Source organism: Sycon ciliatum, chromosome 4 (assembly GCF_964019385.1).
Source record: "Sycon ciliatum chromosome 4, ocSycCili1.1, whole genome shotgun sequence".
Lineage (NCBI taxonomy): Eukaryota > Metazoa > Porifera > Calcarea > Leucosolenida > Sycettidae > Sycon > Sycon ciliatum.
Window position 1 is genome coordinate 26,845,981 of NC_088646.1, and position 22,656 is coordinate 26,868,636.

At 45.5% G+C, this 22,656-nt stretch overlaps 1 protein-coding gene across 1 annotated transcript; it reads right to left on the reverse strand.

Annotated features, from left to right (window-relative positions):
* Positions 1–23: 23 nt before the first annotated feature.
* LOC135815349 (symplekin-like) lies at positions 24–22,479 on the reverse strand. The gene is made up of 41 exons (XM_065328630.1): positions 22,048–22,479; positions 21,892–21,957; positions 19,108–19,161; positions 18,199–18,272; positions 17,877–18,003; positions 17,545–17,595; positions 16,824–16,879; positions 16,517–16,580; positions 16,064–16,108; positions 15,737–15,840; positions 15,444–15,541; positions 15,259–15,314; positions 14,964–15,000; positions 14,517–14,575; positions 13,708–13,748; positions 13,314–13,362; positions 12,819–13,130; positions 12,491–12,569; positions 11,930–12,168; positions 11,787–11,841; positions 11,447–11,478; positions 10,952–11,063; positions 10,548–10,576; positions 10,239–10,296; positions 9,777–9,969; positions 9,576–9,660; positions 9,074–9,184; positions 8,840–8,908; positions 6,979–7,048; positions 6,264–6,357; positions 5,886–5,955; positions 5,626–5,734; positions 5,016–5,116; positions 4,283–4,373; positions 3,761–3,868; positions 3,345–3,454; positions 2,913–2,990; positions 2,495–2,542; positions 1,965–2,033; positions 1,133–1,192; positions 24–796 (listed from the first exon to the last, which is right to left on the reverse strand). The coding sequence occupies exons 1-41, from the start codon at positions 22,201–22,203 to the stop codon at positions 566–568; spliced, it is 3,750 nt and encodes a 1,249-aa protein (XP_065184702.1). The 5' UTR covers positions 22,204–22,479; the 3' UTR covers positions 24–565.
* Positions 22,480–22,656: the final 177 nt, after the last annotated feature.

Below are 22,656 nucleotides of genomic sequence, written 5' to 3' on the forward strand. Positions count from 1 at the left end.
TACAACAGCTACCAATATGCACATAGAGCAAAAGAAAGGAAGATCACTTAGATCAATACATGTACATGTACATGTCCCAGCAACATTCAACAAGCAGCTAAGGAGTGCACGGGTATGACTATAGGAAGGAGAATGAAAAAGGCAACTGTGACATGACCCACCTGGGCCATGGGCTACCGGCACAGGAGCAGAGTAAGAAGACTCCAGTATTCAACCGAATGAGTTAAAATAATAATAATATTATTACTAAAAAAGAAAACAGGGTAAAGTAGACTAAAATAACACAAGCCATCACGAATATAAGAACCTACATACATTTGTTTTATGATTCACAAGTATATGTACATAATATATGTATTTATAGTATGGTGTAACCTTTGCACACAAACCAATGCGGAACATGATGCCCTTATACAGAAGCATAGTATTATTCAGAAAATCAAAGGTTGCTCTGGAAACCAGTTCCAGATATGTACCCAGCAAAAAGAATTTGGAAAGAACAAAAAATTGAAAAAAGCATCAAGAAAGAGAGGATAAATGGGCCGTGAATATGCGTGCAAGGAACCTACTGCTCAGACTCAGCTTGCGTTGCAGACGCAGACTCAGCTTTGTTCCGGACAGTAGACATGTTTTCCTTCCCGTGTTCAGCGCCAGAAGAAGCACGTCCCTTGGTCCTTGTCGAAGTCGATGCTTTCTCTGGTGAAGTGGAAGTTGCTGCAGTGGTGGAGGCAGCTTTCTCGGACTTCTTGTCGACAGATTCAATGAACTTCAGTGTTTGCTTGGAGATGCTGTTCCTCTACAAGGTGCACATAACAAAGAAGGGTGCAATGAGCATCCAAACATGTGTCAGAATGAAACAATTGCATAAGATTGCGGGTGACACATGAAGCGGCAGTTACTATAGATTGTATCAGCTTGAAAGAAAGTCTCTGGATTGGGCAATTTCCCTCAAAGGTCCAAACCAGATGCAGTAATTTGGCATCTTAGCACTTCACTTCTAGTTGGGAACATGTGAAACCAAGTTGAACCCGGCAGGACTTTTTCTGGCGCCCCTTGGCAGTATTCACTGCATTCCCATGACTAATTATATGCAGCACCATGGATAAGGCATGGCACAACACCGTGTGCTTACCTGTTTAGTAGGAAGGCTCTTAACGAACTCTACAAGGGCAGGTTGTAGGTCACCACAAATCTACATGCACGCACGCACATGCACATACACACGGAAGCACACACGGAAGCATACACACACATACACACACACACACACACACACACACACACACACACACACACACACACACACACACACACACACATACAGAAGCACAGCAAGAAGACAACAATCAGTTATTCGGGAGTCCAACAACAGGAACAAACCAGCACAGCACATTCCCAACTTCCTGTCGAGTACAGTATTCTACTGAGGCACTTGATCATCCCCACGACAATGACCGAATGACCTCATTAACAATGTCAAATAGAACTGAGACATGATGGTCACATCGGAGAGGTCCTGCGCCAAGAAGTATGGTGCGCACCCATAGGACATCCATTTCAGAGAGGTGTGTGTCCCCCTTTCGTGGAGGACTGAACGTCAAAAATAGCAAATCGCTTGACGCGCCCGCAGGATCTAGGAAAATACTTCGTAGAAGGTTTATTGGCCCAAGTCGGGTGGTTTATTCAGAGTTCCATTTTCAACTAGTCTGGATACTTCCTGCAGCTTCATGTGATTGTATAGACCCTATTTTTAATTACGAATTTCTAAAATAACATGTTCCACCTGCAGTCGAATGTTGTTTACTTCTCTTTTTTTCCGAATTTCTCTCAAGACAGTTGGGTCCGGCGAAGCACACTTTAGAAAAGAAAACGGACTCCACAGAAACAAAGCCTCGAGTAATTCATGCATGTACAATGATCCTTCATGATGCAACAAAACTAATCATTCCCAGCAGCAAACTTACCTGGAAAGCACTGTCAAGCTGTTGGCGAGGTAACTGCAGTAGGACGACAAGTGACTGCGGCTTCGTCATCTAAAGTCCATCAACACAAGCGAGAGAACAACAAGAAGAAAAGAACTTTAACACTCGCAAAATGGAAATGGTTTGAATTGCATCCAGCAATTAGTCCTGTGTCATGGTAACAGGTGACTGTATCCGTTTCCTAAATCATGATAGGCCAAAACAATAGAGTGTTGCCACTGTCCCATTCTCTAGTTTGCGCACAGTTGATACACAGAAACGAATTGCACTGCAAGTGGATGTAGGGTATACGGACTAGAGTCTGTACAGTCTAACTTTAAAAAGTGCATTCTTCCCAGAAAACAGCCGCCATGCCTTCGAAAAGCATCTGACCGGCACATTATCTCATTTCTGCAAAAACTGCACCACGCCAACACCAGAAAATGGCAGAAATGCAAACTGGTCAGCACCAGAACGGCGCATGTTCGTGTTTGGAAATCAGAAAACCCAACAAGAGTTAGGGCAAGCCGTACCGAGCAGCACTTCACGAAACCTTGCCAGACCTTCGGCTGTAGCCACGCCTGCCAAGCAAGACCAAGACCAAAAAAACAACTTGTGCTCCAAGAAAAAAACCGGGTGAAATGTAATACACATACACAGTCATAGGCGTAGGTGTAGGTTGTGCTAATTTCAAGCATGCCATGCTGGCCAAATTGCTAGCATTATAGTTACTATCGTGGTAGGGTTGCTACACTACACGTAGTCTTCTGAAACAGTCAATGTCTTCCGATGATCAATCACGCATGCACGCACACAACCCCCTCACGATGTCATCAACACGGAGATGACAATTTACCCTACAAAAAACAAACATGACCGAAATGACAGTACATCACAAGGTAGATGGCGCACTGTATGGAACGTAATATCAACCTTTCAAGAGGGTATTACCTGCTTTTTCACCAGCCGTTCCAAGATACCCATGGAGAAGGTCATCATGCTGGGGTAGAGGTTCAGCGACTGGATGACCTGCAGCGAGAACAGTGATAGTGCAAAGTGCCGTACATGAGAACTGATAATGTCAGTGGAAGAGGATACTACCACTACAAGTGTAGAGAACATTATGCAGATACCACACATACACAAACAAGTTAATGCACAGCAGTAGAAAGTTACTAGAAACCTAAACTGTTCATAACATAGGTGGCTAGTACATATAGTAGTAGTTTCTTCACATTTTCTGATACTAAGAGGGGTGCTTCATCGCACACGCACAACTTTTCATTTTGAACTTCTAGTAGCTTTTTTCTTTATACGGATTGATGAAGTCTGGAACAAAGGATCGAATAAAGCAAAAGGAGAGGATGAGAACTTGATACTTACGGTGCGCATAAATAGCGTGGGAAGCGGCTGTCTCTCGACCAGCTGCTGAAGGACAAGGGCGATTGCCTCCTGCGTGAAGATAGTGTCCTTCTCAAAACAGAAACTGATGGCTGCAGATACGCGTAGACACCCCAACAACAACACCACACCAATATAACAGATAGAAAAATACTTTTAAGTAACAGCTATTACAATCATGTACAACAATGCAAAACTTCTGTTATTTCCTTGACTTTGTTCACCAAGAAGAAAAAGGTGGTCATACGCCAGGAGATGATGACTGCTGTCGCGGGTCTAGTCAGTAGTGACATCACAAACGCCTGCCACAGTCTTGTGCACAATGCACAAGACATACCAAGTACAAAAGCCAGGTCATCCAAACATACATGCACGTATTCACTAGCCGCAGCACATACCTTTCATGACATTCTTCATCATCTCATCAGATTCTTCAATCGAGTGAAGAGCCACCAGAACCTCGGTCGGTGTCAGAGGACTTTTCATGATCGGCGATGCTTTTCCCGCTACACATGCACACACGCACACAAGGACACAAGCGCACACACGTAAATACAAAGAGATAGACACCCAGACAACCAATGGCATATACCGGTATTGTAAAGTCATGCATTACAGTCCAGGCTTATTCCTGTAGTCAGACTTGTATTCAAGTCAGACTTAATACATGCATGTCACTAATGTCAACACAAAGCCAAGCTTTGGTTCAGAACACGGAGACTCCCTTGATTTAGGCTTCGGCCTTTGGGGAATCCCTCAAATAATAATAATAACACGCTTCAGACAAGACAGCAAGTTAGCACATACATACACATACACCCACCCACCCACCCACCCACATACACCCACAGGCACACACACACACAAACACGCACACCCACTTAACAACATGACTGTCACAGCAACAGCTAACAACATACTGTGGGTGCAGCCAAGTAAGCGATTCACCACCTCTCTCATGACTGCTGGTTGCTGCCTGATTAGAAGCGGCAAGTAGTCCAGAATTTCGCTCTAAACAACAGCACAAGAACAAAGCGAGGGTATACGATATCGCAACAAGGTTTCATACAAAACTGACAAAACTGACAATGATGGCAATGATTACTTTGAAGTATGAAATTCTTCCACCTGCAACTATACGCAAAAACACAGACCCGTTCCTTCATGCAAAAATTAGAGGACATACTCTATCTTTCTCAGCAAGCAGTGGCATAGGCCGATTGGCTTATGGTATGCCTGGAAAGCAGGTTATTCCAAAAATCCTGTGCTCAAAACAGTGTGTTACTACTACACTGTAGTATTGTGCAGGGCTGATGCCAGGCGTGTAGATTCCACTGCAGTAGTTAACCGGCAACCACTGCGAAAGCAGCCCGGGCTACGCCCCTGAACACCCATTGTCTTTGCGGCAGCGCTATCACATGCCGCTTCATACTGTGTCCTCTCCTCATTCCTAAAGTTTTGCAGACTAAGTACACCCGTAAGCGGGCCTTAAGTGCTGGACTAGTCCACGCACTGGTTGGTAGTTTTTTTTTAAGAACACAACACCGGATTCTTCAATCACTCTTGTGTTTGAGGAGAACAGGCTTTCCCCGGGCCTTGGGGAGTGCTTGCAGCAAAGTGCCATAGCCATCAGCACCAGCATCAAGCACTCACCTTTTCTAGACCTATGATGATTGGAATAAGCACACGGATGTCTGCTGAGCGACGTTTGTACAGCGAACGTGCCTTCTCCACCAACTCTGGAGTCGGGCGTGCTGCAATGCAAGACAAAAAAAAAACAGCAAGAAATGTCTCAAGCATACCAATGTCCACATTACATACTTCCATTGAAGTAGCATAAAAAAATGTACGCATTTGGAATGCGTTGAACCCATAAGTCAGACATCAATGTGATCATAGTACATCTACAGTGGACGCTTGCTTTTTCATCACCTTGCCAATCCGACCACTTTTGCTCGGTCCCAAACTTTCCTCCAGAAGTGCGAAAACAGGATTGTCACTTTCACAAATCAGACCATTTTGCCCAGTCCAGAAGGCGTTCAGAATTCTGAGGTTCTACTGAATACATTACATTATAACGACAGATCCGCCAGCTACAAATGACAACTGTCAGTTGCTCTCCACCGGAGCACGCAATGGTTTACAGAGCACAACACACATATGTGCATGCTTGTTTGCCCGGCAGCAGTGTGTGGTGGTCCTGTTGGGTGCTGATCAACAATGGTACTTTGAAGTACTACAACCTGCAGCTGTAGTCGCTTACCATCCAGAGTGAGCGTGTGCAGTAGGCGAGTTATCAACGACTCCGCACCCGGCGGACACTCCTCCAGCAATTTCAGTAGTTCTTCAGCTTCGATTCCTATCTCGCGGATCTAAAAGACGAGCATGGGCAATAACAGACAATACCATATAGTCACAGGTTATTGATCTACTGCAGTGGGCTGTTGACAGAGAGCAAATGCAGTAGCATACACAGGCTGCAAACGCATACAATGTACAAATAGCAGCAACAGCTTCACCTACCGGCTTCTCAACGCGCTTGTGGATGGTCTTCTTGATCAGTGTAGACACATCTACGTAAACCTGTGCAAGACTGACCAACATAGGGGCAACAATACATGGACACAATGGCAGTGAGGGAGTTGTAATACCACCAAGACATGGACGAACACAGATACAGGAGCAAGCCCGCAGATCAGCAACATTGATACAAACGGCAATACTCCACTAAACCAACTCCAAGCTGACCGTACATGTACCTTAAGTACTCTGATTGATTCTAAGCGGCTACTTAGTGCCCAGTGCATGCAATGCATGGAGGTGACTGGAAAAGCACTCAACAACCACACCTGCCACTACTAAATAACAAGGAAATGGCAGTCGAGTATATGGTTGACTTACTCATGGAGAAGGGAGTGTTTCAGAGGTAGCAGTGACAGGAACAGCTGCAAAGCTATTGAAATTGTCTCTTCCGTCCAGGCGGCACCAGCGACTTCTACAAGCACACATGCGAGTATGAGTACATACACACACACACACACGAACACAGCGACGGCAGCACTGATCAGAGAGTGGACACAGGAGTGATACATGTCAGCTCACAGTCACAAGAATCTGATTTGGGTAAAATTACCACATGGCATGTGACCAAATTAGATCCACTCATATCTCTCTTACATGGGCGGGCAGGGACCGAGCACTGCCCATAACATCGAAATACCCGTAACTCTGAATCACATACGTTTTGATGGGGAACGGCAAGAGGTCTGGCATATGCCATCACTATTTCCACAGAAATTGGCAAAAGAGTAGTAATATTTCCACTAAACCTCGCCCACAGGGTGCCCGGTACACCGAGGTGCCTGTAACATTCGTTTTCTGTGCTGCGCTGATGAGTCCACAAAGGACGAAACAGTTCAGTCCGCAGATTGGGTGAGTGCAGCTACAAAAAGTCCTAAAACGAGTTCTGACCATTTCCTATGGTCAGAGTGGGATTAGCCGCGTATGTCACAGTGCTGCTAAGTATTCCTGCGCCCCTCGCATGCCACCCATGCTGTAGTAGAATATGATAACCACCTACTATGCCAATAACACACCAGTGTGCTGGCAATGTTACCTGTTTCGCCATCGAGAACCGCAACGGGATGTTCATTCTGCAGCTGTGCCAGTGTCTTGTACGCAAATTTCTGCACACCAATGACACAAGACGAAAAAACAGCACCCAACAGTCAACACACTGACTTCAACACGACAGATGAAAAAATGAATACTGAACATTCGAATACTAGTACCGGTATGTCACTAAACCAAGAGTGCATAACCCCTCAGCGTGTGCAACGCCCGCACATAATGCTGTCCCGACAGAATTTCAAGTCATCGCACGTCTTTCCTTGCACTAGTCAGTGCAGATTCGAACAGGGACTGGTCCCACCACTGGCCCAGGATACGTCTGATAATGCAGTCACGTACACCAGACAGCATCATGAAATGACATCAACTTGCAATTCTATCGGGACAGCAGTGATAGTGGAGTTGAACACTGTTGTACTCTTGACAAAAATTCATCATAGCAAAGGAACTGCTACAAGTACATGTACGTGACTAGGACAACAGATTTGTCAACCTCAATCTGTTGTTGCATGCAGGGTCGTTACACCCAATCTTCACTGCGTATAAGAGTGTGTCCGTAGAGGCGAGCCACAAGCACTGAACGGCACACACACGCACACACATATGCACACACGCACATGTATACACACATGCGCGTATACACACACACACACACACACACACGCACACACCATGTACCATGTATACACCCGTCGCAAGAGAAGCACGCAAATCTGCAAATACACTGGATGTGCACCCACAGATTTTCTCTTAGGGAGCATCTCATAAGTTCGCATTTTTTTTCTAAACGTAACGCATTTCGAAACGGGGGTAGGGGGGTAGCGCCCTTTTCGAATAGCAAAATGACAGTTCGCACATTTTCTGGATGTGTACAATACTGTGCTCACGGTGCACATATGGTGCATGTGCTAGACCGCCTCATGAGCTCAGCAGGGTGTGTTCATGGTGTTTAGCTACCTACTAGTATGTTCGCAGATCAGCTAACCCTGCACTGCATGCAATCAATCATGCAGGCTAATCAGAGGTGTCAAATGTCACACCAGCAAGCATCATCAAACCGTGTACCTGGCCAGCTTTCACAGTACAGTCGTTGTGGAGAAACTCTGTTTATGTGCGTGTACATGTCATTTGTACTCAGTAGATGCTGTACTACTGTATGCCACCAAGACTCGGCAAGAGTACATAACCAAACTGGTTATGTACTCTTGCCGAGTCTTGATGACACTCACATCCACACTAGCAAAACATTCATGTACATGCGCATACCATGGCATGCATGGATATGTACCGTAGTAGATCTACACGTACACTGAAAATGTGCGATAAGACTTTCAAATAGTGGGGGGAGGCAGGGGGGTAAAGTCTATTCGAAATGCGTTACGTTTACAAAAAAAGTGCGAACTTATGAGATGCTCCCTTATAGCAACGATAGCGAACAAGATCTGAACGAGACAGATCAAGACTTGCGCCAGATAACTGTCTAATCCACAATGCTGGCGAAGCCATGTGAATCGACCACCAATGCACACCTGGTCTACACCACATCGGCATAAAATGGCCAAGACAGTTACCTATGCACACCCTACACTTGCTGGGGTAACCAGTATAGACAGCACGCTGCTTTGATAGAAGCAGATACTAGATGCACTGGTACCTTGAAGTGAAATTGGAGTTACTTTACCAACCAGCTTCGGCTACTGAGTACTGGGAACCCAGAGGCAACAGACACACCAACAACCTCAGCCACGAAAGCTATTATAGTAACGACACACACACACACACACACACACACACACAGTAAAACGGGTATAGTCAACACAGCACCATGTCAGGTCACCTCAACTCACCACAATATCACCGGTCAGGTTTTCATTGCTAAACAGCTTCTTCGTGACTTCGATTGACATGTCCCGGAGCTGCAAAAAACACAGAATGCAACGGGTATGAGACCAATCACGATATACAGGGATTTGAAGCAGGTAACAAGACAACCATGACAAAACAAACACAACCAAAAACAGCTACAGCATACACCAATGACGCTGCATAAGTGCACCGGCTACCAACAATTTACTACCTACCTTCTGGTCATGATGAGTGGTCAGGTCTAGAAGTGTATAGAGGTACGCCTCGGTTGCCGCTGGTCTTCGTATCACCAGTTCAGACAGTGTGGCGATACCAAGATCCATGTACTGGATAACAATGCAACGAGAGAGAGAGAGAGAGAGAGAGAGAGAGAGAGAGAGAGAGAGAGAGAGAGAAGAGAGAGAGACATGGAACTGGAATATACATACACGCGTACGCGGAGGCCAGCCATGAACTGCGCAAAAGGATCACTTCACAGGAAGTAAGGAGGTGAATGAGCATATTATGCAACAGCAGCTGATGCAGAAAAGGACCCTTTACAAAAAAGAATACCATCTTATAATCCATAGTCAACAAATCAAGATAAACCAGGCGGACGCTGACACCCGTCCTGGTTTTAATCGCTCATGCATATGCAACAATGGTACAGTACTTATGCCTATGCACAGGCTTCATGAACAGCAGGAGCAACAGCAGCAGCACAGTCAGCATTCATACCTCCCTGTCCTCGCAGTAGGAGCGGACAATTTCTAATGCACCCTGAGTGATGCACGGCGCCTCCAATAATAACTTGGTGAATGACCTACAAGATAGGAGCGCATAGACCCAAGCACGCACACATGCATCCACAGAAATGAGAACCTGTCTGCTTTCTGATCATGAGCATGAAAGATAAGACAGCAAGGCACGGAGACGTACCTGTCTTCGGGTGAGAGCTTCTCTCGGAGCGTGGTCAGTAGCAATGTCAGGCAATGATCGTAGCGTTTGCCGAGGCCGCTCAGCGCTTCCTTTTGATCAAAGTAACCTTCAGATACACTGTATTCTTCGAAAAGCCATGCTAGTAAGAGCTCCATGTTGCTACGCACATCCAGCATAACACGATCAATTAGAACTGAAAATCACAATGAATACAGTAAAGGGCATGCAAAAAAACATGAATGAAAGAGAAAACAAGAGGCTTCGCCACCATCACAGCTACCATGACATGTTTCGAATGTAAACAAGAGCTCACCAACAACACCCACAACACCACAGACCAAACTGCCATAGGTAACTAAAATACTGGAAGTGCATCCAGGTGGATCCAGTTATAGGATTCACTTCCTCACAAGAAGAGGAAACAGCACAAGAGAGCAAGATGTGAGACACGGATAAACTTACTTCGGCGACAGGTCTCGGGAAAATGCACTGCCAGGCCTACAAGAATCTTTATTCGATCCTACAAGACAAAGAAAGGAAAAGTACCGACTTGGAAAGCGATTCAAATTGGCTATCAGCATGGTATTTCACAGCTACACAGCTACTTGGCAGAAACATGAGATATTGCAAGCACCCAAACTACTACTACCCGGGAAAACACTCCCTGATATCCAACAATTCGCAGAATAGTCTAGCAAGAACATTCCACACCAGAAAAAGTACCTGACATAAGTTCTACAATGAACAAAACCAACCAAATTTGCAGCTTACCGATATTGTGTCACAGAAAACGGTATCATCTGAAGAAAAAAAGGAGGTAAAGGAAAAGGGACAGAACAGCAGGAAAGACCCATCACGTAAATTACTTACCGAGAACCAAACGCTACTAGTATTCTGCTGATCGGTAGAAAGGATTATGATTACTGTAAACCACCCAATATTCGCGTCACTATATATTCGCAAACTCTCAGAACCAGGAAATTTACGATGGCAAATGTTCGTGGAGCACTGTGGCCACACACTCACTGTTGAAGTTTGATTTCACGATGGTGAATATTCGCGTTATGCACTTCCCGCGACATAAGCAAACATGAATACTAGTACGTCACAAACATTAGGCAGTTTACACAACTTGACAGTAGTACTGTAAGAATCTACGGGCACTGCAAGCTCACCACCAAAACTGGTCAGCCTGTCAAACGTTTCCTTCATCTGGCGGGCGGCGTCACTAGCCGTCGTTGCCATGGGAACATCCAGGAGCTTGAACGGCTTGATATGTCTTGCTTTCTGCAAGGAAGAGAGGATGAAGTAGTGGGTACGAGTCAGCCGCCTGAAATACTAGTAAACACTCACTCGCATTGACAGTTGATACGTTGATGAGAATAACTCTACATGTCCAGCTGCGCTCGGTGAAACCGGACTCAAAGTGAATGTTAATTGTTTGTCACCCTGGACTGCCATGGCCCTGGACGCCCTAAAAGTGGTACAAATGCTGCTGGATGTGCACATAAACAAATGCAGTGATGAAATCGGAACTGGTCCACGGTGCCAGCTTTGTACTTTGGGTCGGATTTCACCTAGCACAACTGCAAAAAGAAAAAAGAAGCAACAGAGCAGCTGCAGTCCTAGGGTAAAACCAGTCAAAGACATACACACAAACTGACACATACCCGCCTAGTGTCCTTCACACTTGGAGCATCATCTGCACGTCCGAAAAACACACAAAAAATGATTTTCTACATAGTGTGCACAGAACAGTACCTAGGGAACAAGACTGCACACTACACACAGGCCAAACACACGCAGCTACTACCGCTATCCCCACCACACACATAGTTACAGGTTTCAATCGTTCTGTGGCAGCCAGCCCACGCATGGCTGATGAGAAGACATCATTGTTGCTCGCTTGCTGAAGTACAAATCAAGACTACCCTACCATACCAGACATACATACGACGAACTACAGAATCATAGCAGACACAACTACAACATACAGATAGTCACACTTACGTCCTGCTTTCATGAGATCACTGGGTGGCATTGGCTTCCCAAACGCATCTACAGCCTGTCAACATGATACAGGAGAAAAAAGAAACACAAGTCAGCAACATGTAACAGGTTGACTGCCCAAGCAACATCACCAGTCTACTTACCGATCCAGTCGACTGCGAGCTCCGAGCAGGCCCGAGCGGTGTGGCACCAAACGCACTGGTCTGTCCCACGGTGCTCACTTGTGCGGCCGGGTTGACACGCGGCAAGATCTTGGCAGCCATCTCCGGATCAACGCCAAGCTTGATCAGCTCGGGCGCCAGCAGCATCAGGTCGGCCATGTTAGCATTGGCAAGACCCACACCGGCAAGCAAGTCAGATGGCAGACCGGTCGCATGTGACGCTGCACACAACACACGACACACACGCAAGAGCAGCAGGAGAAAGCGAGATGAAAACATCACATTAGTACAAATAGCAGGTCTGCTAGAGTAGGAGGCACAAGCATATCCAATTCGATGTACTGACAGGGCAAGAAGCTTGACATTTCATATATGCTCACAAGTTGAGTTCCAGAGACTCCAAAGATGACCGGGACACACCTAAAAGTATACCGCTTCAACAATTCGGCACACAGACACAAACACATGGCACGTGTATGCAAACATTAGCATTTGCAAGTGGAAAACTCTTTTTCTGCACACAGTACATGTACATGTACTTACTCTGATCACTTTCCTGATCGCCACCCGATCTACGATGCTCCTTCTCTCGCTTGTCCCTGCGGTTGGCCTTCGACTTTTGCTGTGCACATTGAAAGAAAGGCGGACATGCAGACATGGGACAATCTACAACATGTGTGTTTAAACAATAATTATTACAACATACCAGCAATGCAGGAGAAAATATTCAAAATAGCCAACACTCAATTACATCAGAAAACATTAGGGATCGCGATTGAAGTGTATTAACGACCCCACTGGCTGACACGCTGGAGAAAGTTGAGAGCACACGGAGACGTCAGTAGACGGCAACGCACACAGAACGACTTACCGCTTCCAGTCCGATGCGCTCTGCGGCCGGTCCAAAGCCAGCAGCAGTAATCTGAATGGCCATCAGTCGTGCCAAGTGACTGATCTGCTGGTCTGTGCCGGCAGCAGCGATGGGCGTGAACGTCTCGCGGAAGTTGGCCGGCATACCGTCGGGCAGATCCCGCATGCTGACAAACACCAACTCGGCACACTTGACCGGTGTCAAGTGCTTGACAATGTCCTTGTGAAAGTCATCAATGGCTTGTCCCGTCACGGCAAAGCGGTTCAAAAACGCATTATACTCGGGCTCGTTGTCCTCCTCCGCCGCCGCCGCCTACAACCACACAGCACACACAATAGCCGGCATAATGGATGTTTAGGGCCTCGTTTCTCACTTTGGCAACGCCAATACAAGTTCTACTTGCCATCTAGAGCGTGCGTTCATAGACAGCTCAAAGGAAACTCGCTATGGCCCAGGACAATGCCAGCACCACAATCCAAACAAGTGCATGCTTACCTTTGACGATCTTGGCTTCTTCGCCGCTGATCCACCCTCACCATCATTCCTAGAACACAAGCACGGCAAGCCAGTAGGAGCACAATGAAGTCAGTCTTTTCTGGACAGCCCATTTTCATCAGTAAAAGAAAGAACATGCACACAGGAAACGAAAATACCAGGGCGAGTCGGGACAGTCTGAGGTATACACCAGAAAAAGGTGACGGTTAGGAATAGCATGGAAGCATTCCAAGCAATTCCTACACCTAAAAAGGTGTATCAAGAAAACAGTCAACGCCAAGAAAAAACAAACTATTATTTTTCCTTTGAAGTAGCAAAGGCACAAAATACAAACAATCACCACCACATCGAGAGAATAAAGAATCCAAACTAGGGCACAGGTGTAGTTTCTTACTTTCTCTTTTCAGCTGCTGGCTGTGGTTTGTTCTTAGCAATCTGTACCACAGAACAAAGGCAAATCAAACAATGTTATTTTATCTGAACAAATAAATGTGTTTCAAAAGTCCATACAGTCTTCAGATGTCGATAGCACAGGAACTCAAGTACTAACGACTACTCCTATAGAATTGTCGTAGCCACGCCATCGGAGCAGGGTGCTTCTGTTCCCATTTGTTACAGCTGTTGTTCAGTATGACGACATGATTGTGTACACATTGTTACATGCGGGTGTGTGAGCCGCACAGCTGAGGACTATGCGGTGGAAGCAATTGAATAACGCACGCCTGAAACCCTTGTGGACTCTTGTCTGTCTGTCTTTCTCTCTCTATGATAGTCATCAGAACATGATACAATCACGGTCACCCTAAAGATTTGAGAACCGAACTATTGGGGTGTGGGGTGTGCAGTTAGAGAGGGTATGCAAGACTGTGTGTGTGTGTGTATGTGTTTTGATAGAGAGTATGTCTAGGTACGTGTGTGAGTACGCGGGTGTAACTCCGTCTGCAGTATGGACTGTGTCCTAGGGGCCACCAACTTGACTGGCACTGGATAGTGCCAGCTAGGGACTGTTCATTGACCCATTGCAATATCCACTACTACGGACCATAAATCGACGAGGGAGAGGAGATGAGCACCACCCTCACTACAAGAGGTCTTCTATCCCTACAGTAAGAATTCACAATGCCTTTATGGGCTACCTTTACCTTTACATGTCGTGTATAGCCATAGTATACTAATAAGTGCACTAGAAATGAATGGCCTTACCTCAGCCGGTGTTGCGCCCAGATCTGCAAGGAGTGTGGTAATCTGAGTCTGGTAGTCCACTGCGAACAATAGCCACAATAGGTGACAAGAAAACAAGGAGAGGGAGAGAGAGAGAGAGAGAGAGAGAGAGAGAGAGAGAGAGAGAGAGAGAGAGAGAGAGAGAGAGAGAGAGAGGAAGAGAGATAGTGTGTGTGTGTATGTGTGTATGTGATAGACAGACAGACAAACAGACAGATGGGTGGTTAGATAGAGATAGAGAAGTGGGAGGAAAAAAGAGAAACAAGAGAGATTCACCCATACAAGAGCTCGTTCACACACAAACATAGAGTTGGCCAGTAGGGACTACCGTACTGTGACAAACTTCAAAAGTGTCATGCTCATCTTCACGCATTCCAAAGTTGCCTCAGCAAATACAAACAGATGCCCAACTAGGAAAGATTACCATACCTGACAATGGATGTCGGAGCATAGCCAGGAGTTGAGACTAGAAAAGATAAAGTTCAGAGCACACCCACACACACATGTACATATTTCAATTATTGAAAGCTGAAAATTATGAGAGAAAGGACATTGGCAGTGAAGAGGCAAAGCAGGCCATGAATATTGAGCGTCAGGTGGAATGGAAAGTAATAATTCATTCCTTATCACTCCTGCATCTCATATTCACACACACACACACACACACACACACACACCGGTATATGCATGTCAAGTACTCAGCAGCAGTACACAACAAACTTACTTTCATATTCTTTCGGATACTGCTAACTTGAGACTTGGAAAAGGGAGGAAGGGAAGCTACCAACAAAGAAAAACAAAAACAAAACACATCACGGTCATGGTTCTTGTTGCAGGGCTTTCAAACTTGGAAATAGCGGTCAAAATTCATCTGGTTCGCGACGTCAGAGTGGAGTTCTGGCTACTTACCGTGTAACGCCTCAAACGCCTGCACCACTGTGGACATAAACATAGGCCGCTGACGGGCAACGCTGGCCAATGACGAAATCACAGTCATCAGATTTGTGCTGTGCAAGATGGAAAACACAGAGACACAATATGCTCTACTGCAAACGCGGCACCACCATCAAAGACAAGGAGGAACAAACAGATTGATTCACATCAAGGCGCACGGGTCCTAATAATCCAGCCATCGCCTGCCTGTGCCACACCTTCTATCCGATCAGGCTATGGGCAGGTGAGAAGACTCGTGTCGTCCTTACCTAGAAATATCGGCTAGAGTCGTTAGACCCAGCAAGGATTCCAAGCACATGCCACAGTCTTCCACAAGATCAGTAAGGTGCAACACCTTGTGATCGGTGGGTACCTAGAGAACACACACACACGCGCACACACACACACACACACACACACACACATACACACACATACACACACACATACACACACGAAAAATAGGCAAAGACAAAAAACAATGCATTTGACGGTGAACGTGCATGTTACACACGAGCATATACTGCTTTTAATCGGACACAGGATAGAATGCCATTGAAGTGTCGACATGGGGTGGCCACCAGACACAAGCTTACCATTTCTAATGAAACCGGGTAGTCATCCTTGACCACTTCAGAATCCTACAAAAAGTGGCAATATACAAACAAACAAAAAAACACCACATTAACACACTACACACAAATGTATGGATATCACTTTAGTCCAAAAAACTCGAAAGTAAAGCCTAGACAAGGTGGAATTACCACTTAGACACTGAAACGTTCAACCACGTTAGCAAGGTTTCGCTACACAGGGAACTAACATTTGAAAGTGGTTATCCAAGGAATTTTATGCACGGAGAGATTCACGTCTGAATGGATTTTGGTACGTATTACATGAAACACCACCACTACACAACATATGCACGCACACGCGCGCACGACACACACATATACACACCCATGCATGCTTGCATGCATGCACACACACACACACACACACACACACACACGCACCCACCACACACACATACACTCAGAGAGACTTACGCTGCTCTTCTTGGACAGAACAACAACGAGCATTTCCATGAACTTCACTACCATGGTGCGAATACTGCAAACCCAAAGAAGACAGGCATATAACAAAGATATCAATAGGCAAGAAACTCATCATTAGCCCTACTGATACTATTGTAGATACAGGTGTGTACACAATGCCAAAGACTGCTTCTCTGGGCCCAAATCAAGAGTCCTCTCGATCGAATTCGCATCCATCTCTCTTCACCCGTAAGCACACAGTGGAAGATAGCACCAACACCACCAACACCACCAGTGCACAGGCAGTCGCCGCACATACCCATCGTTCATGCCATTGATTTCTTCAATTATCAAACTCTTGATGTCATCCATACTCTACACAGAAGACAAATACAAAACCAAAACCAAAACACAAACATAATTATGAAAACTACAGTGGTGTTCAACTGGAAACTGTTAAAACCAATAATATCAGAAAAGAAGAAGCGATAACTTGCTCAGTGAGTGCGTTCGATTACACACTTGAATCGATTCATGAATCCATTCGCATGCATTCAAGTCGTTCGATTTCATGTCATGAGCCCTGGAATCGATTCGGAATCCATTCACTCTATTCACATGGGGTGATGTGAATAGCGCGAATCGATTCATGAATCGATTCGTGAATCGATTCGCGTGCATAATCGAACGCACTCACTGTTTCAGGCTCCTTCAACGACTACATGCTTCGAAAGAAAAGAAAAACCAAAACTGCAATACACTACTCGTACTCCACAAGCATCTCCAGAGTGGCTGCAGAAAATGAACATTACCTCAACAATCAGGTTACGGCCCAAAGGCAAAGTATGCAAAGTCATGCACATGCGCGCGCACACATACACACACACACGTACACACACACACACGCACACACACACACATATATACACACACACGTACACACGTACACACACACGTACACATGTACACACACACACACGCAGGCACAAACTGGCTAGCTTTTCTAGGCGGAAAAGGAGATACTAGTAAACATGTCTTACATCCCACATGTCTGCGGCTTCCTGATCATTGGGTCTCGCACGGCATACCATCTGCATGGACAAAAGGACAGAAAAAAAACACAACAACAAAACATGCCGTTGCACACCCCAGCACACATGTGGTCGCAAGTATTCGTCAGATGGTGTTTCTGATTTCTCCAAGCATTGTAGGGTATTTCTAGGACCCCATGTTGAAACAAAAGTCGCGCCATTCTCTGGACGGAGTGTAGAGGGTACATCGGAATTATACCATATTCAAATTATCAGGATTCCACCTGTACATGAATGAGAGACAAACGGAGGGAAGATGTGAACCATGTGAGAAAACATACCAGCAGCGCACACGGCAGGAGGCGTGTAACGACTGTTATCGTCTTCTTCTTGATTAGCGGCATGGAGTCCTTGATACCAAGTAGCAAGAACGGAACAGCCTTCCGGATCAATTCCGTGTCTTTTAAACTGGACAGCAACGGAAAAAAGGTACATAGCTATATAGAGAATGCCAGCGAAATGAGTCAACTGTTATCTGTTTTCTGGCAGCCTGTCAACAATGGCATAATTCATTCCATTCAGGCTGAGGAGTGGCAACAATATGACCAGTACTGGCACTTTAGTCCTCTTCACAGCGCTGTTGCTATTGTAGCCACGACTCACCTCGCCTCCTCGAGGAAACCCAGAACAAACTTCCTGACGTCGGGACTGCGATCTTGGAAGTGCACTATCATCTCCTGCAGAGTTCCAAAAAAAGCGGCCATAAAAGGACACGCGGCGGTTAAATATGAGCAGCATGTCCATGCCAGCCACGCACATCCAGAAAGCAGGCATTTGCCTTCAGAAAAAATACAGGCAAGAAACTGTGATGAACATACCAGTACAATACATACTGGAACAAAAGAGGATAAGATTATTGCACAAAATTGCATATTGCAAATTGCACAAAATGCACTCAACAAGTTTTGCTCCAAAGCAGGACTGACGTGCTGAGGGCAGGCCAGTTGGATACTTCAAAAACGGGAGAGATTTGCTCAGAGGTGGATGCTGATGTCTGGTAGGAGACCTAATACCACTCAAGATGAAGTAGGGATAATGAAAAGCACATCATACTTTTTGCTGAACTTCATTTTAAGCAAAAATCAAACTTTCTTCACACAACGGAATATTTCCGTTAGGGGACATGCCGGCAGGAGGGGGCTGACCAATTTCGTTTCAGAAAACAGTATCAGTGATATACGTACCGGTATATGGAAGTACAAGCAGAGACGCACGTGTGACTTTTGTTGCGTGTACATGTATATAAGACTCGGATTGAGAGCCAAGGAGAAAAGAAGGACCAGAGGTTTACAAGTTATCCGTTGTGTGTGTCCAACACTAACAAATACAAGCAACATACCGGTGAAGAAACCAATATCTTGCTTGCAAAATTTTGTTAGTGTTAGACACAAACAGCGGATAGAGTTACAGTACATGTATATCAACTTTTTTTTATGTTCTGAGGGGGTGGGGGTTGACACAAAATTTATTCGTTTCCTAATCAAATATCGGTATTTACGGCCGGCCCCTTACATCAAAGAAATTGTCCATAAGATTCGACTCCTTGTGAACGATCAATTCTTGAACCTGGCCAATAAAAAAAAACAGAAGAAGAAGAAGAAAACGCAATGAAGCGGACACTTTCCGTACGGCCAAGAACACACAGATATAAGGGTATGCAAACACACACTCGCAAGCGCACCCACAAAAAGGTGTATACGCACTCCATTCATCACATAGGCTCGTAGACACATTGGAAACGATAGTGTCTGGCCTGCATCACAATACATGTATTTGAACAGCTTTTACTGTGAATGTCCATAAAGAAGTATGCAGAATGCTAATGAACTCGGATGGAGAGCCTAGGATTATCTGTAAAAAGGATCAAGGAACTACAAGTTACACTATAATGTCCACTAACAACACCAGTTACTAAACAATCAGCTCATGCGATAACATTGCACGACAATGTTATCGCATGAGCTGATTGTTTAGTAACTGGTGGTGTTAGTGGACATTATAGTCTAACTTGTAGTTCCTTGGTCCTTTTTACTTTTTATATAGAATACGAATAGCATTATTTCAGAGACAAAAGGAACCACCGAACTTTGGGCGCAGTGGTGCAAGTATTTGCCAATAGCAGCTGTACAACCGGTTTTCCTCGCCAGATGCAGATTGCGAAGCGGAAAAAGCAATGTTGTCAGGACGAGTTGTGTGGCATTTGCGTGAGCAGAAAGTTTCGAAACCCCACGGCAAGGATGATCGACAGAGATAGCAGTGCACTACACTCTGCACATAGTCAGATGCGCGCTAACTACTCAGCAATAGGCTGTTATGCGTGCAAGCACTTGCAGTTGCAAAGTTGGAGAACTGTCAGCAGGGCAAATGTGCGGGTTAGTTTTAGCTAGAGCCAGAGATAAAGAGGGGGGGGGCGGAGAGAGAGAGAGAAAGAGAGAGAGAGAGAGAGAGAGAGAGAGAGAGAGAGAGAGAGAGAGAGAGAGAGAGAGAGAGAGAGAGAGAGAGAGAGAGAGAGAGAGAGAGAGAGAGAGAGAGAGAGAGAGAGAGAGAGAGAGAGAGAGAGAGAGAGAGAGAGAGAGAGAGAGAGAGAGAGAGAGAGAGAGAGAGAGAGAGAGAGAGAGAGAGAGAGAGAGAGAGAGAGAGAGAGAGAGAGAGATGGAGAGAGAGAGAGACAGAGACAGAGAGAGACAGAGACAGAGAGAGACAGAGAGAGAGAGACAGAGAGAGAGAGAGAGAGAGAGAGAGAGAGAGAGAGAGAGAGAGAGAGAGAGAGAGAGAGAGAGAGAGAGAGAGAGAGAGAGAGAGAGAGAGAGAGAGAGAGAGAGAGAGAGAGAGAGAGAGAGAGAGAGAGAGAGAGAGAGAGAGAGAGAGAAGAGAGAGAGCGCTCCGTAGTATCACGGTAATGAATCATCAATGAGAGCGTAAAGTAGCACTCAACGTGTTTCCTCCAAGCCTTTGATTGCCATCGACATCATGGATATGGTCTCGAATTTCTGTGCAGTTCAAGTACCTTGTTGCAAGCTTAGGCAGCACTAGGTGAATGCATTGGTCATCATGCATGTGCAGTACATGTATTTCGTGTGCTGTATTCATGAGCCCCTAAATAAGTTGATGTGTTGCTTGCATATCCGCAAACGCATGACGAAGAAAAAAACGGGACGTCGGGACATTTGAGCTGAATAAAACATAAGACACTACGGAAGCAGACCAGACTCGGCAAAAGGAATTTCCAACAACTCAAGCGGAAACCAGAAATGAAAATCAATATGACCAAAAATGTTCATTTTGACCCAGAGCGAAGCCAAACAAAGTGGAGACTGAATCCGATGTTTGAATCGCAATGTTCCATTCTCATAGAGACTGAAGAGGATGTGCGTGAGTGGAATAACTTTTACAACCATCAGAGTGCTTCCTGTGTTGTCTCTGAGCGTCCTTCGAATCAAGACCAAGCAAAAGAAAATGAAACTACTCCAACAACCATTATTAGGATGGCGTGAAGGTATCTGGAAGTTTTCAACTGAATTTCGGACACGAGCACGGACTTCTACAATCTCGCATCCACGACGACGACCAATAATTATAACTCCTTCGAAACACAGAAACCCCATTCAACTCTACCATTGGCAGAGATTTAAAAATTGAAGCTCTAGTAAATCTACGAATGCCAAGAAAGTGACAAACTTCTAATAAGCTGGAGTGAATCTCCCGAAAGCTACACAACTACATCTAAGTAGCGATGACACGCCGAAGAAGCCTTCTTGTCTGATGAAAGACCAACTCGCAACACCAAACAAACTGGAGCTCTGAAAACCTTGTGTCAATACTGACCAGCGACAATTCAAAAACGAGAACCCCCGAGGTGATGAGGAAACGAACCAAGAATAGATGATGGGAAGGTTATTTTTGTAGGAAGAGAACATCGATTTCGAAAGATGAAAAGGCTGGAGCGTTTGAGTATTCTGACGTCAGGATCGGAGAAATGATGCGTGAAAATAAAACAGGATAAAAAATGAACTGCGCGCGCTCGACGGTCTCACCAACACACGATTTGTGCTGGATCCACTGCTCATATCTGTGTGACAAAACGATGAGTGGGGCTGGGGAGGAATGAGGCAACCTTCTTCAAATAAATTTAGAGAAGAATAATCGTACCATCTCAGGGCCTACTCAATCACTTGCTGGAAATTCGATTCGATATCAACGTATCCTGCGCCACACGGTTCTTTTTGTCTCTGCCAAAAACAGTTACTGTTCTTCAATTCTCATGAATATGGATTGATTTCGATTTCAAGTTTTCACCTGATGCAAACATTGAAGTTTTTCCTCCTTCTCAGCAAGTTGAGCTTCATTTAGCAACTCTACGACCTGTAAAACAGAGAGGCACTCATTAGTCAAACTCATATTCCATTTGGCACACGATTACCAAGATCAGTGCTCCAACGCTCACTACCATACTCGATCAAAAGTCGATGAGTTTTTCTTCTCAATGTCTTGGCCAGGCGAGACTTGTTGCTGAAGCCCTGGTTCCTGCTGTTGCTGCGGCATCTCCAAGAAGTCTGTTCTCTCCATGGGCAATGGAGTGAACGTACTATGAAAGCCTCTGCTCGCCATGATAACACTCGCTTTTAGCTACCTCTACAGGTCTGGTGGAGTGACAAGAACGAGATTCACAATCCCAAAGTACCAACTTCTCCAAGGTGCGATTCGACGATGCTTCTTCCTGATGTAGATCTCATACAAAGGGTAGACTCAGGTCTCGGGAGCCGGAGGCAAGAGAGAGAAGACCTTTCGCCAACAAGCTACATGGCACTGGTTGGCCACAAAATTCAAAGCTGAACCGAAGTTCGTTTGCGAAAATGGAAACACCAACAGATACGAACGGACTTGTGTTGTGTCGTTTGTGACCAAGGACAGCAAACAAAGCATGCATGATGATGCATCACTACTAATACGTCACTAGCTAGCTCAGCGCGCTAGCGCTAGCGTGCGAGCTAGCTAGCTATCGCTAGCTCTGGGGTAGCGGCCGCGCCCGCCGGGTGTGTTGCCATGTCAACATCGACACTA

Coding starts and splice junctions, on each gene's coding strand:
- LOC135815349 (XM_065328630.1), bottom strand. CDS start 22,203: ATGGCGAGCAGAGGCTTTCATAGTACGTTCACTCCATTGCCCATGGAG. Junction 15,841..16,063: donor ACCCGGTTTCATTAGAAATG/GTAAGCTTGTGT, acceptor TGTGTTCTCTAG/GTACCCACCGATCACAAGGT. Junction 13,749..14,516: donor TGGGCGCAACACCGGCTGAG/GTAAGGCCATTC, acceptor TCTGTGGTACAG/ATTGCTAAGAACAAACCACA.